The sequence below is a fragment of the Sorex araneus genome, chromosome 1, assembly GCF_027595985.1.
Source record: "Sorex araneus isolate mSorAra2 chromosome 1, mSorAra2.pri, whole genome shotgun sequence".
Classification (NCBI taxonomy): Eukaryota; Metazoa; Chordata; class Mammalia; order Eulipotyphla; family Soricidae; genus Sorex; species Sorex araneus.
Genome location: NC_073302.1, coordinates 69,202,730 through 69,219,416, shown reverse-complemented (window position 1 = coordinate 69,219,416; position 16,687 = coordinate 69,202,730). Strand labels below are relative to the sequence as shown.

Here is a 16,687-nt window from a genome sequence, read left to right as displayed (position 1 = left end):
ACTCACTATAGTTGACATAACTCTCTCTCTCTCTCTTTTTTCTCTTTTTCCTTTTCCATTTTTTTTTTTTTTTTAAATTTTTCCCCCTCATCCCCCTTCCTGCGCCTCATAGTATGGTGTACTCCACGCCACGTTGGCCAGCGTGGGGCTTTTGCTTAGCTCATAGTCCAGAGGTGGCTGTTACATTAAGAACCTTCAATATTTCAACAAAAACTTACTGTTATTATTTGGAGTTTCCCCCCCAAGTCTGACCTGTTCAAATGGAACCCTTTCACATTGATGACAATTATAAATGTTAAGTCGCGCGGACGCGGCAGCGTCCGCGCGGTTTTGGATTTCTGTATAAAGTCCTGGGAAAATTCTGCCAGAAATTACATATTTCCTCCGTTAGCCGGCGTGGGGCAAAGGCTTAATTCACAGTCTCCATACATGGGTGCAGGCACTTGCTGGAACCCCAATTCCTAAAGCTGTCTCTGGTTCCCGCTTGTTCCACACCCACCGGCTCTGCAGGGGCATGGGCGCCCGGGCCGAAAACCCGGCCGGCCGGAGCCGAGCACGGGCCCGACTAGCAAACATTTCTTTTTGATGTGAAACCATATTCCATCAGATGGCCATACCACATTTTGTGTATATATTCATCAGTTAGTTTATATTTGGGATATTTCCACTTTTATGCAGTTAAGGTGAAGAGACTGTTATGAACATGCATCTAAACTTTTTTAAGTACCTGTAAATTCTCTTGGAATATTTCTAGCAGTGAAACTGCTGAGTCTTACAACTCAAATTTTAACCTTTTGAGGAAAATGCTAGGCCGTTCTCCCTAGTGGCTACAGCATTTTACTCCAATTAGCAAGCAGTGCTTGAGGGTTCCAATTTCTTCACATCCTCATCACACTTGTTATTATCTGTTATCTTGATTATACCTTTCAGTGTATATGAAGTGGTATCTCACTGTGGCTGTGATTTGCATTTCCCTGGAGGCTAATGAAGTCTGAGCATCTTTTCAGGTGCTTATTGGGCATTTATGTACCTTCTTTTGAGAAATGTCTATTCACATAGTAATTCCTGAATTGGGTTGTTTTTTGAATTATTGGGCTGTAATGGTTCTTTAAATAATCTGTATACAACTTCTTAATCAGATATGTAATTTATAAGTCCTACTCATTCTATGAGTGAGTAGTGATTTCACTTTCTAGGTGATCTTTTTTGAAGCACAAAAACTTTAAATTTTGATTTGGATTTTGTAGTTTTTCTTTCATTGATTGTGTTCTAGGTAAATAATGATACTGTTTTTGTAAAGTAATAATTAGTCTCATGTTTTAGTATCTAAAATAAAATATATGCAAGGATTCCATAATAATTTTTCTAAATTAGCTATTTAAAAATTTACTTTTTTTAGTTACCATCAAGCTAAAAATAATCTTTTTCATTAACTATCAAAATAGTTAAGCACGTTATCCCTAGTTATTTTCTTTATGGGGGAAGGCCACATCAAGTGTGACCATACTAACTGTGGGCTGGTTCTCTGTAGTGTTCAGGGGACCATGTGGTACGGGGTGTAGGATATCACTGGTTTGTCCTTTCTCCCTTGCCACAAAGAATTTAGGTTTATCTGGTAATAATCTCTGAACATTGTAAGACAACATTGGTATGTCCTGTTCCCCTTGCCACAGAAGGTCAGGTTTATCACAGTGCTCCCGAGTCACTTCTATTCCACTGCGTTTATCTGTAAATTCCTCTCCATGCTTTCTTCCCCAACTGGTCTATCACCTTTTCCCCCCAATCTTGACTCTGTTAACTTGTAAAGTCAGATTCCTCAGAAATCTATGATTTTATACGTATGAGTGAAATATTGTCTTTCTCCTCTCTTTATGTCTTTTGAATAGTTTAGTTTAAAGCAATGTCCTTTTTGTATGGACAAAGGGAGACAATATTATGCTTTTGTAATTTGGGATTTAATTGGCTTTGAATATTATTTATTCCCGGGCATCTGCTTTCTCGACTTAAGCCTCAGTTGTCCTTATTTCCTAGCACCCCAAAAGCAGGGTCCCAAAGAGGGACTGAAAGGCCCCAGGCCAAGCTGTGAGCTACCCTGGGATCAAAATGGGCCAGGCCAAAGCGCCACGATTCTTAACTATAAGAGCTTGATCATGGACAAATGCTGTCATGATTCAAAAGTAATGATAAGACCAGGACCTTGCTAGGGATAGAAAAGACTAATCTGGCCTGAGTACTGTAGTTTGAGATTGAAATGGCCCAAGGAGAGCAATTCTATAAGCTTAATGCACCTCTTACTGTGTCCATACAAAATGATTAATATTATGAATGCTTATATGTTTGTTGGACAAGGAGAGGAGAAACATACCCATGAGATTCTGCTCTTGGGTGGTGCCCTACTAAAAGAGAATCTGTCCTAGAAGCAGAATCCCCTGAGGGAAAGAACTTTACCCCAATTGACTGTGACCACACCTATGTGTAAACCCCAACACCTCATGCTTTGGGATTTAACTAGGCTGTAAAAGTGGGTGGGGGTGGGGCAGATCTGGAGAAGCCAGATGGAGATCCAGATCTAGAGGAGAAGAATGAAGTAGCATGGGGAAGGAATAAGCAGGAGGAGAATCAGAGGAGAATGGAGATGGGAATGGAATAAACTGCAACTGAGACCAACCAGCTGGGTCCTTGTTCCTTCCTTCGCCTGCCCATCATCATCAACCTCCCCAGGGTGGGGGAAGCGGCTTGAGACTACTGAACGCAGGCTGCAGGAGAGAGATAGTGCATCACTGCGCTGTGCCTCCTTTTTTTTGTGTTTACACAGCTAGGGATGCAATTTGGACCTCCAGCATTTAAAGCATGTGCTCAACGCATAGAACTATCTCTCTCTCTACCTAATTATTTTCAAATGATCAAGTTTGTCCTAAGCATCTACAGTAAATTCTAAACTAGAGCAGCTTTGTTCTTAGTTATTTCAAGAAAGGTGGGAAGAGACTTTTTAATTGAATCACTGTGAGATACAGTTACAAAGTTTTCATATTTGAGTTTCAGTCATATAATGATCAAACATAGATCCCTCCACCAGTGCACATTTTCCACCATGAATGTTCCCAATCCCCCTCCACTCCATTCCCAAACCTTCCCCTACCTCTGTGGCAGACAATTTCCCTCATACTCTCTTTCCACTTTTGGGCATTATGGTTTGCAATATGAATAACAAGAGGCTATCACATTTGGTCCTTTATCTACTTTCAGCACATGTCTCCCATCCTGAATGATCCCTCCAATCATCACTGACTTAATGATGCCTTCTCTATTCCAGCCGCTTTCTTCCCCAGCTCATGAGGCAGGCAGGGAAGAGACTTTTAAAAACAAGTATCTCTGGGTTCGTCATAGTGCAAATGTCTTTACATTACTCAAGATGTAAGCAATAATTTAAAATAGAAACTATATGGTAACTTGATCAAGATGCAACAGCTAGACGGAAGAATTTAATCTCATCTAATTTCAGTTATTGTGACTGCCTTCACTCCACTAACTAGCAAATTCTGGTGACATATTATATTGCTGTCCACTACTATAAATCTTAACAGAGTTTAACCAGAAAGCAGAGAAGCAGTGTTTAATATGAATAAACTTTCCTCTATCGGGATACTGTAAGCACAAATACTGCCACATGTAGTGATGAGAATAAATCCAAGGTCTAAAAGAAAAAAAAAACTTTATCTCCTCATTAAAAAAATTTCTTTTTGAAAAAAAAATATATAAAAGTACCTGGACATTGGCAAAGTCAACACGGTTGAGATCATTGAGCATCTGGTTGATCTGAGAAGTGTTCTGAAGCACTGCACGAGCTGCCTGGGCCAGGTGATTGAGCGACGTGTATCTTCGCAGAGTCTGGGCAAAGGCACTTACAGCGGCAACCTGCAAAGAAATCCAATTAAATTGGGATCCCTGCCCCCTTCAGTTGGAGAGACCATTGAAATCTCCTAATTTTTTCCTTAGCTAAATTTTAAATGCTTCCCTTTCTGAAAATTGGTCAGGGAGCTTACTCATAAATTGTAGCATTTAAATCTCTAAACCAAGTATTATTTTTCCTTTTGAAAAGGTTGAGGTCAGGACTAAAACAAACTCCCACATTCTTGACACCTAAGTGCAGAATTAATTAAACCAATCTTGCAAGCAACCACTCATCCATAGCAAGAAATGATCTTGTCTAGGGAAGTAAGAGAAACATTGATTTTCATTTCTTTTATATTCTCTGCAGGATAGTTAACTAAAACTTAGGCAAATACATTTTTTCCCTCTTTTTAAATAGGAAACCAAACTACGCTGTCCCACACTATATTAAAGAAAAATCACCGTTACTAATCTTCAGGGAATTGTCATTTCGATTCACTCTATATACCTTATTTTACTTTACTGTATTTTAGTTTTATATACCTTATTTTATGGACATCTGAGGAAAGTGTTCAAAGGTATTATTTGAAAATGTATAGCTTAATGTACTTATCAGATACAAGCAACAAGCTCTTTTGAGAATTTTCATGAAATCTTCATTCGCCCTTTTTTCTTTCCTCTTTTCTATCCTCAAATTCTAGTTTCTGTCCTTTACTGCTATATGCTAGGAGAACAGGCCTGAATAGATGATACTGGCAGCCTTTGTGATGCCATCCATGGCTTTCAGTTGGGCTTGGTGAATGACAGGTACTTTCAGACTAAAGTATGAAAACAAAACAAAACAAAAAGATGGCTGAGGTCTTTATTCCCCTTTAGTCATTGCTTTCTCTTTCAGTCTTGGAAGAACTTTCTAATTATTTCTGGGCTTTTCTAAGTTTCCAGTCACATGAATAGGAGTGGATCTTCTATCGCCAGAGCTTTCATCTGTTTCCCCTTAATGTACTGGGATGGTCAGAAATCCCCACTACTGCTAGTCTTGGGGTGCTTCACCATTTCTCCTTGGTTTTCTTATTTCTGTTAACACCTTTGGAAGCAGAACCTTTCATAAACTCTCTTCAATTTTCTTAAACTCTCTTCAAATTCTCCTTGGATGGGCTCTGAACGAACCAGATGATGTTTAAAAAAATCAAAGATAATGCCCTCAACCCAATAAAAATGCTAGGTAAATATCTCTCATGAGCTCATGAAAATATTTTAGATCTGAGGAACATTTATATTTGTAGGAATGTATGACATGGCATCATATCACTGAAAGTAAGAGCCATCTGATTGAGTATCAATTGACTAAGTAGTAGAGGTGAATCATGACTTACTGATATTACATAGCTTACTCAATGATACAGAAAATATTTGAAGGATAGTCCACGTAATTAGTACATAAGCCCATGCATTTTGATAACAATACTTAGAGTCATAAGTTAATTATGTTGTTTCCTTAGACAGACATCTTCATTTAATATGTATTCAGTTGAAGAAAGGCAGCAAGTCAGTGATGAGGAATAACAGAAGACATCAGTTACTGAGGTAACGCATCCAGATCAACTCTGGAGACCAAGGAAATGGCAGTCATTGTAGCTGGATCGCTGCCATATCTATTTTGATGACACTGAGAAGGGAGGTATCTCCAGCTGTTGGAAGCTGTTATGACTAAAAGTTACCGCAAGTTGCAGTGCATACTTTCCTCACTGTCACTGTCATCCTGTTGCTCATCTATTTGCTCGAGCGGGCACCAGTAACGTCTCCATTGTGAGACTTGTTGTTACTGTTTTTGGCATATCAAATATGCCACGGGTAGCTTGCCAGGCTCTGCCATGCTGGCAAGATACTCTTGGTAGCTTGCCGGGCTCTCGAGAGGGGCAGAGGAATCAAACCTGGGTCGACTGTGTGCAAGGCAAATGCCCTACCCCCTGTGCTATGGCTCCAGCATGCTTTCCTCATCATAATCAAGTATCACCTCCTTTTATTGCTCAGCTCAATGGGTAATCTAGAACAGATCCACCATGGACAAGTTTGTTCGATGATGGAAATGCTTTGTGTGAATGTTGCCCAGTAATGTCAGCCATGGTGACTTTAGTTATATGAGATGACTGAGGAATTAAGTGCTTAATTCCATTAATTTTCATTGTAGATAAAGAGTCAAATGCAGTGCTAGCTTTACTGCATCAACAACATGGCTCTAAAGCAAGAGTCTAAAGAAAGTATATCAATGAAATATTTCCTTCTATGAATTTTGGAGAGAATATTTTAGAGGGAAAAAGTATTATTACAAATCTTAAGCTAAGGAGCTTTAAAGAACTGGGAGTGCCCTGTGATTCCACTGACTTATTACTTAAAATGTTTTAATCTATCAAATATGTCTCCAAAACAAAAGCTCAAGCTTAAAACTGGAGTCTAAATTACTAATCACAGATTAGTAATATATTATTAGAATCTAATTACTAATCAGAGATAAGTAATTAAGACTCCAATAATAATCACTGATAAAAAGTCACAAATAGGACTTGCTAAAGTTTATATAGGATTAGTCCAACCTTGCCATGGGCAAAATTCCTAAAAGCAATAAAAAGGGATACAGAAGGAGGTAAAATTGAAGAAAAAATTCCTATCTCCATCTAAGTAATGACCAATTATGAGAAAAGTGATTTTCTCATAATTGGTCTTTAAGAAATGATTACTTGATTTACAAAAGTAATGCTTCTCAACCTTTTTTGACTGTGGCCCTCTTCCAAATTGTTTCTTTCCTATGCCCCCTCCTAACTCCGCTACCATTTGGATTCCTAGTGTCACGCCATGACCTCTGTTCATTTACGTGCTTTTCACCTGTGCCCATTCTGGAATATTCTGAAGTACTAAAAAGCACCCAATGGCCATGGTTGACAAATGTTTTACAGAACCATTATATTAAGTAAACATACCGAAAAGCAAAAATACTAATTTACATTTATAGGAGCTTTTCAGTGAGTAGTAAATGTATATGGGATTTAACAAAATATAAAACTTGGGCTGAGGATGGGCGGAAATGTTTGAGTACATCCCATGCATGCATTCAACCTCTTGGTATCACCACAGGTGCATTGCCACAGGTGGCCCTAGTGGCTTCTCCACACACTAATGGGAATGGCTCTCACAACAGAAAATCTACACTTTTCTTTATATAGGAACCCATCTGAAAATTTTTTAGTATGTGAAATTAAATAACATAAAATATATCCTTTAGAAAAGGTCTTATCAATATACTATGTTTAAAATGCTTCTCTTGTCTCTTAAAAAGAAGCATTACCAAATGTCTCATGAAAGTTTTTTATTAGAGCTTCATGACTACAAGTTACAAATATAAATATTGGTTTTAGAATGTTCTATATAAATATTATATCAGCATGGAACACAATATAATCTGATAGGGAAGATATAAATTTCCTTGTTATTAACATTTTCCCAAACACAAAGGAAAACTTAAGACCTTAAGGTGTACCTTGGTTTGTATCATTCTCTGTGGAATATTGTTCATGGCATTGGAGAGCCAACCTTCAAGGCTTTTTGCAAAATTTCGAATGGCTTGGGTCAAGGCACCTAAATGTTAAAAAATAAAAGCAGAAAAAAAAGATACCAAAGAACATTAATCCTCATGCCAGAATGAGGGAAAACAGATGTATACAAAATTTGAAGTAGCACAGAACTTATATTGTCATTACTGCCAAAACTTTAATAATATTCCTAACTGTGAAAGCATTCAAGTATGAGAATTTTGCTTATAGCAACATATACCAGTTGTGAAAATAGTTATGGAATTTTCTATCTGAGATAAACACTTTTCATGAATTGCTAGGTGTTCAAAAGCTAAGTATTGCCTTTACAAATTCTTCATTCTGGTTTGTCAAGTTTTTAAATCTATTTTCATTTCTTTAGTTAAAATGAGAATGCAAAGCTTCTCTCTTTCTGCATCTATTTATACTAGAACATATCGATTAGAGTAGTTATCTCTCACTCTTATTAGAAAGGTAAAAACTAAAATTGCCTGATCTGAAAATTTTGAATAACTATTCTCTGATATACTTGCTATGCAGAGATAAAATATCAATATGATAAGACTGCTATTCAAAATTAGTTCATTACATATCCTTTACATTATCTAGTAAGACCTGAAATAGCTGATGATGGAAATAGTACAGCAGGTAGGGCACTTGCCTTGCATGTGGCCAACCTACGTTTGATCCCTGGCATAACCTGGGTTCGATCCCCAGCATCCAATATTATTCCCTGAGCTCACCAGGAATGATCCCTGAGTGCAGAGGCAGGAGTGACCTCTGAGCATTGCTGGGTGTGGCCTTCCCCCCAAATAAAAATTTTTAAAAAGACCTGAAATAGGGATAAGACCCATGAGAACATCTTCTATGGTTGTCACAGGATGATCAGAAGCATTTTTAGTTATCAGGGATGACTATGGTTGTTTTACAAGAATGCATGTGTTAACCAAGATTATTGTGTAATAAACAAAATTATTCTATTAATCAAATACTCTAGCCAACGTCTTTTACTTCATTTGTGCCCAAGACCCACAAGTATAGTAGGCTGTTTTAAATACTGAGTAAGCAAATGCTGAGGCACCCACAACATAAAATTAATCTTTATTATGTTGCTATGCATTAAAATTTTAGTCTATCATATAACAAAAGAAAAGCTATATCTTTTACCCAAGTCTCCCAAGAATATTAAGGTTACTGATGGGATCCAAGTCTTTGGTGTTACTTTCTGTGCTCAACTAAGTCTGGCATGTTTCTGTATTACTTTTTTAAAAAGTAGGGCGAGAAATAATTTAGTTCACTCAAGTTACTTGGCAAAATATATCAACTTTACTAATTCAATGATAAAACTAATTTTATAGAACCTATATAAATGTAGTCAGATGACATAAGAAACTGAAATGGCCAACTTTGGATTAAGAAAAACACTCAAGAAATGCAGACTTTCAAGCACAAGAGCATCTCTTTGAAACACATGGAAATTCCAAACAGAAATCTCTTTAGTACTAATAATTTGAAATTTCCAAAACTTTGAACTTTAGCAAAAAAAGTGAAATAGTATCCTTTTATATTGTGTGCTAGAACCATGGAGGACAGGCATGAATGGAAATGAAAAAGAGTGAAAAAAAATTAACACTTCTTTTAAAAACTCAGCAAAATATTGTTACAGATTCAGTTTGACTACCTGTATTATGCATATTTTTACAACAAATACATGACAGATATTTAATATGAAAAAAACATCAGAAAAAGCTGCATTTGACAATAAATTAGTAGGAGTCTTATTTTATCTACAACAATTTGAAACTAGGTTTTAAAATAAAAAATATCTTTCATATAAATAGTTATATCTTGTTCCCTATCTCTTTTTTTGGGGGGGTACTAAAAGACATTTTGGCCACCTTAAATTAAGCTCATAATTGTTACCAATGGTTGATTTCTTATACAATTCTTTACACTGAATTTAAAAAAACTCAGTTAAGTGTAGTTTAGAATATAGTAGCTTCAAGCTGACTTTAAATTAGTGTGATATGCAGACTCTTTTGGGGGCTAAAAAAAGGAATCCCATCTGGATAGTAAATGGTGAGTGAAGGACTAGTACCAGAAAAAAAACCATTTTTTAGAAATAAAATTAAGTTTTCTCTCTTTATAGGGATTCATGTCAGATCAAATTGTGCCGATTGGCTCTGGTAACTATTTCTTATGAATGGGTGGTTTGAAATTTAAGACTATTCCAAAGTTAACTTGTCATAACGTGCACATAATTAATAGTAAAATGCATACAATCAGAAGACAGTCAACAAAACTGCATTTTAAGCTTTATTTTTGTTAGGTCTTATTGTAGAATGGTAATTAAATGTCCAAATTACATAATAGGATAGCACATTGCTTCATCTTATAATTTCAGAGATGCAATAAAACTATATTTGCATGAAAAGAAGAAGTGTCTGCTGAATGTAAGACAAACTCCTTGCTAGAATAGGTTGATTTTTAAGTCAAAAGTTGCAAAAGGTTATGTGTATGTACTTAATCCATGGGGCTTAAGTCAAATAAAATTGACATGATAGTTAGGTAACTATTGAGCTTGCAAGAGTAAAATTTTGTGATGTTAGCATAGAAGCAAAATAGTTTTGAATTAAAAATTATTGATATTGTTGGTTTGTCTTAGAAATTAAAGTGTTCAATAACATCTTTGCTTGTATCTCATTAGAGAAATTTTATGTCAGTGGTAAAATGTTATAGGCTAATGAGTTGCCCTATGCAACTTCTCTTAAATATCTCTGGAGATTATCATTCAGAGCACAGGGAGCAAGACAATAACAAGGAAAGTCAGATTCAGGAATACAAATCAGCAGAGAATTTATACATCAAAATTTTCCATGACAACATCATTAAAAATAAATCTTTAGTAAGAAAGTATGGTGCAGATAGAGTAGAAAGCAACAATAAAAATGAGATCATGGCAGCTAGATTAAAAAAAAAATCAGTTCCTACACAAACTTATGTATATTATATGAGCATGCATTTCTTAGCAATATATTTTAGGTTGAGGTAACTATATCAAAGAACTCATATCTTTTCTTATTTGTCATATTTAGAAAAAATAAAAACATATAAATGTTAGTATTTTCAACATTTTTCTACTAAATTCTTAAATGTTTACTCAAATATTTAACATTAATAAACTGAATAGTGTATCTGACATAAATGGTTGCCAATTTCAAAAGCAAAAATACTGCTTTTACTTTATCAGTGTCACTGTAGAATGGAACTCCTATTTCTTAAAAAGTTAAGGTCACTAGAATATGATCATGAAAATTTAGGCATCACATCATTTCAACTGCCTCTAACATAAGTATCCTTAGAAGCATTTATATTGAAACTTGCAGAAAATAGCTTGTTTGCTACAAGGTAGTTTTAAAAGCATCATCACTTCAAAAAGTAATCTAACTTATCTGTATAATTTCTATTTGCTTCATGGTGGGAACACAATGCTTGTGAAGTTACATAGAATTTTTTTCTCTTAAAATGCCAGCTAACCATTATTGTTAATGGAAACTGCATTTGTAGTTTTTAACATGATGTAGGTGACAAAGTAAACGCTTTTATAAAGGAATTCAACTTCAGTGGAATCCAAGACAAATCATTTCAAATCAAAAGCAACCATAAAAGAGGCAGGGCTCGCAATTACAGATTTCAAAAGTTTTTGACTTTAAGAAAAAAAAAATGTGTCCTTGGGCAAAATACTGCTTAAAAGGCCTAAAATATTCTTGCAATCAGTCATTGGGGTCGTCACACCCATAAGCTCACTTTTCTTTTCAAAAATAAAATGAAAACTTGGAAATAAGCATTCCCCATTTACTGCAGTTCTGTTCTAGGCTGCTGTCATGCAATACTGTGTTGCATGTTTCCTATTTGGCAAATTTAAATGAGATAAGAATCAGTATAGATTGCAATGTCACTTCCCCAAACTTCCTGGGTGGAATGTACGAGAACAAAAAGCATCCGTATTTGTCTGCATTTAACTTACTAGGAATAGGTCTAAGGACGTCGGGGATGAGAATCTCCACCAAAGCCTGGTACATCCCATGGTCACAGTTACACATCCATTTCAGGATAGACTCATGTTTGCACAGAGTTATCAGCTTTGCTTTCGGAAGTCGACTTTCTATTTCACTCAGATTGCTGGTGTGAATAAATGTAGCAAATGAATAGATGGCAAATGAGGATAAAAAAAGAAAATGGACTTTTAAAAATAGTTTTAGTTCATCAAATATTACTGAGGTTAGAACTATACCACCATTGCACTGGTGCGATACAGCTGGATACATAAAATACTCCCCCAGAGCTGCCTGTGCACATTAATACCTTCTGACGGCATGAAAGGCAGATATGATAGTAATTCCATGAGGATGAAATAGCTCTACCGCAGTCCCCGAAATCAATAAATATGGGAGCTATAATATACACGCTGAATCCTCAAGAGAGCAGTTTGTGGTTTATTTCAATCTATTCATTTAATGTCATCAGGTAAGGTTCACAACTGGTATACATATCTCCAATTTATTAGCTGTGACATCTACTCAACCATGAACATAGACTGAAAAGCATACTGATTCTGACCTTGATTCAGTAATGGTAGTGCCATCAGTTGGAGTAGAGGGAGAATAGCGCCAGAATGTTTGCCATAATTTTTCTATTAGGCTAAACTGAAGATTCACAACAACGTCCAATATTGCCTAAAAAGTAAAGTTCTAATTAGTATCACCTTCCAACAGTATTCCCACTTGAGATGTGTGAAGAAAGCATAATGTAATGGAACTAAAACGGAATTTAAAGACACTTTAAATAATCTTGGAAAAACTAGATCATATTTTGTCTCATGAAATAGGGAAACAAAAGAGATTAGTTAGGAAAAAGGAGAGGAAAATGACTTGAAAAATTAAGCAGAATATTTCTCCCTTAAAGGCCTTATATCCCACCTTTATTTTGATCTCTGATCTTTTTTTTTCCTGCTTGCTTCCTTTCCCTCCATTTTCTTCTCTTCTTTTCTTCCACTCCTTTATACTCTACCTCCTTCTACCTTTTTTGGTTGCTGCCCATCTTCCTATTCTCAGACCCAAAAGGGCAGAGAATACAGATTTCATTCACATTAAGTCATTTCTGGGCCCCATATGTCCACTGGCTATCAAAGAGGGCAACAGTGAAGAATACAGAGGTGCTTGTTGCAGGTGGGTGCTAAACTAAATTAGTTCTAAGGCTGCTGACCTGGGTTTAGGAGTGTTCCCAGGAAGCAAAAGTGAGGACACAAACTATAGTCAGGCTGACTTCAGAGGACAGCAAGTGGCTAGGGATAAAGGGCACAAGCACCTACCTCAGGTTGGTCTGACAATAACATCCTTTACTCCTGTCTCCGCATATCCACTTCACAGAGCAGCTTCAAAACTATCCCTATTACAAACTTTGGGGACATGGGGTTCACCTCCTTCATAATTTTTCTCTCTCAGAACCATTTGCCAGCTGTATCAAGGACTTTTTTTTGGATCGTGCTAAAATTTGCTACTTTCATTAACTTTTGATGATCATATTTAATTTCACTCTGTCATCGCAATTAGTTTGTAAATTAGCCTTCAAATAAAAAGGCAGTCAGAAAAATCAAAGAATAACTTGTTTGTGCAAAGAATATGTGATTCTGAGATTATTTTGAGCATAAAAGAAAGAAGCAGTCAGTAAAAAATGTGTCAGCATTAAGAATGAGGACAGGTATAAAACAGCCCTTGTCAAGATCTGCAAAATTCACAAGAGCTAAAAGACAACGGGCAATTGAGAGTCATTTGAAGCATTTCAGTCAAAAAGGAAAAAGAAAACCTATAGAAGTGTGATCTACCTTTGTAGATAGGGCCAGATACATAGTATAGAGAAAACTAAACTGCAATACAAAAATACTCTAAGATCAAATCAAATAGTCAGCTAAATTCTTTTGAAGGCCCTTTTTGGGAACCAGTAGGAATAGCGCAAGTAGTATGATCATGAAAGTGGAATAAGGAACAAGTTAATTAACACTCCTCCCCCATTCATTAACATCAGGAAAAAATGCAGTATGCAAGTACTAAAAGCCAAATGCATAGAGATGTTCCTCCTCCTAAGCAAACCCAAAATCGTCTCAAGGAGCAAATTATACCTACTTTCTCAGCTATGGCTAAGGTGCATTATTAGAGATATTTCCAGAGACATGAAACAATTATTAATACCTTCTATAACACTTTAATGATATTTTTGGAGGAGCCAACACTAGACACAGCTCAGGGGAACATATGGGGCACCAGGGATCAAACTTGGGTTGGCTGAATGCAAGGCAAATGCCCTACCTGCTATACTATATCTCTGGCTTGGCTTTAGGAATATTACACACATGTTAAAAGAAAAAGACTAGTCTGGAGAGATGGTTCAAGGGGTTGGAATGTATGATTTGCATGTGCAAGACCTGGGACCAAGCTCTGGCACGCATGGTTCTTTGAGTACCACTGGAACCAACCCCCAAGAACTATACTGGGGAGTAACCCAGGAGTGCCTCCGGGTGTGGCAGTAAACAGAGGAACAAACTGAAATCCAGATTAGAGTTTTATAGAATAAGCTCAGGCTTTTTTCCTAACAGAACTCATAATACTTACAAATGTTATAATAAAGTTGTGAGAATCATAAACAATATACAAAACAGGTATATTAATTTTCCTTGAAAACAGATACCAACATGAAATGTAAAGTGAAATATGGCAAATAAAAGACTGAGACATCTAAGATTCAGAATCACTTTAAATAAAATTACCTCAAATGATTTTTAGGCCCTCATTTGAGACAATTTAACAGGTGAATAAAACATTTTATTGTTTGTACACCCACTTCAAAAGATGTTCACATTAAAATATATAGGTAAGTGTATTTCAAAATAATACTTATTCTATTGGTTTAGGATAAATCATTTTACAGCTCTGGATATGAGATTCAGACACCTGTATTTCAAAAATTTGGAAGTTTAGGGGTTGAAAATATAGTACAGTGGGTAGGGAGCTTGCCTTGTATGTAGCTGATATGGTTTGATCCCTGGCATCCCAGAGGGTCCCCTGAGCACTGCCGGAAGTAATTCCTGAGTGCAATGCCAGAAGTAACCCTTAAGAGTCTCTGGGTGCCTCCCCAATTTTGGGGTGAAGTTGAAAAGAAAAAAAATAACAGAATTTTCTTTTTTAACATATGTAACTTTGCACCAACGGAGAGGACAGGAACTTTGGTCACTCTGCATTAAATAGGGATCATTCTGCCAAGTGCCAACAAAAATTTGGGGAGAGTTTTCAAGTAGATAAATCATACTGTACATTGTTCAATAATTTAAACAACTAAATCCAACTTATATTTTGAATATGAGAAGCCTGAGAACTACAAATTATCTGTCTGCAGGTTGGTATGATTAAAGCAATGTTCGTCTGAACACAGACTAGTGAAAAAATGCATGAGAATTTTATATATTCTTTAATATACATGATATTTATATAGAAATATAAGGATTATCTAAGAATTATCAAATATTCAGAAAGGCACAATTATCAATGAGAAATGAGTATTAAGTATTTTTCATCATCATAAAAATGTTGGGAAAAAATGGACAAGATATGCTGAAGAATACTTCTGGCATAAGGTTTGTTAATAAAAAGATAACTTGTTCTTCGGTATTAATAATACAGCACCCTTGACAAGCACTCAGATTCATTAAAGCATTCTTATTCTAAAGTGGGAAAAAATTTGTGGATGCTATGAGCTGAGATTTCTCAATGCACACTGCATTGTCAGCAATCAGGATGATTGGCCAGGAAATAAAAAGGATTATCTTTTACTACTAAGCACATCACAGATAGTACCTGAACAACACTACTTAAATTTCAAACAGACTCTTCTCTCAGAAGGAGAGACACTAGAACAATTCTTACTGCATCTCTTATTCTCCTTCTATAAGGTGAGCAGTAGATATATTACCTTATTGGCCTGGACTGAGTGCACTTCTTGGAGACAATGTGTAGCTAATTTGAATGAATGATCTGAAGAAAGGAAATAGGAGTGGGGATAGAACATGCCCAGAGAGGGGCTGGAGCGATAGCACAGCGGGTAGGGCGTTTGCCTTGCACGTGGCCGACACGGGTTCGATCCCCGGCATCCCATATGGTTCCCCCAAGCACCGCCAGGAGTAATTCCTGAGTGCAAATCCAGGAGTAACCCCTGAGCATCGCTGGGTGTGAACCCCCCCCAAAAAAGCAAAGAACATGCCCAGAGAAACACTAACCACAAAAACAAAAAGGCTAGAGTCCTAAGGAAGCCTAAAAAGAACCCATAAAATGCTTTGTTAAACATTTATATATATATTTTTAAAAAAGTATTTATAGTGTAGTTCTGGGGCCATATCTGGTTCTCAGGGCTTACTCCTGGCTCTGCACTCAGAGATCACTCCTGTGGGGGCTCATGGAACCATATATGGTGCCAGGGACTAAACTTGAGTTGGTCACATACAAGGTAAATACTCTAACCACCGTAATCTTTGGCTAAAAAAAATATTTTATATAAATATACACTCAAGGTGCAAACTTTAGGAGATAAAAGGGATATATTGAACTATTAGTCCCAAAGACTGAGTTTTCTTCAGAGAGGCAATGAAAACTGCTGGTAATTTCTTATTACTTCTTCTGAAGAAATAAGATACTATGCTACACACACTTGTTTTGTTCCTCCATTTTCCCTTACAAATAAATTTTGGAGCTTGTTCCGTAATCGCATATTTAAGGATGGTTGTTCTTTTAAATGGCTGCATACTATTTTCTATAGGATATCATATTTTACCAGTTCCTTTATAGATACTAAATTCACAAGGATAATGAATTTAGTATCTATAAAATACTACAACCTTCATGAATTTAGAATCTATAAAGATACTAGATACAAAATTCATAACCTTTAATACAGATATTATAGTCATGACTCTTATTTGCATGTTTCATTTTATGTTTATTGTTTCACCCAGGATAGCTACCTAGAATTGATGCATCAAAATATTCACACTGGGGCTCGAACAAAGTACAGTGGGAAGGCACTTACTTTACACATGGGCCAACCTGAGTTCAATCCCTGGCATCCCATATGGTTCCCTGAGCACTGCCAGGAGTAATTCCCGAGTA

General features: G+C 36.3%; 1 protein-coding gene across 7 annotated transcripts in view; it reads right to left on the bottom strand.

Moving 5' to 3' along the window:
* Positions 1–16,687, bottom strand: part of RFX3 (regulatory factor X3) — a 333,475-nt gene that overhangs the window by 45,659 nt on the left and 271,129 nt on the right. For all 7 annotated transcript variants that reach the window (XM_055144130.1, XM_055144135.1, XM_055144140.1 and 4 more), the window contains 4 exons: positions 12,096–12,211; positions 11,503–11,657; positions 7,424–7,521; positions 3,766–3,915 (listed from right to left, as the gene is read on the bottom strand). In XM_055144130.1, the coding sequence (XP_055000105.1) occupies positions 3,766–3,915; positions 7,424–7,521; positions 11,503–11,657; positions 12,096–12,211 (519 nt within the window). The remainder of the gene's footprint in view (positions 1–3,765; positions 3,916–7,423; positions 7,522–11,502; positions 11,658–12,095; positions 12,212–16,687) is intronic.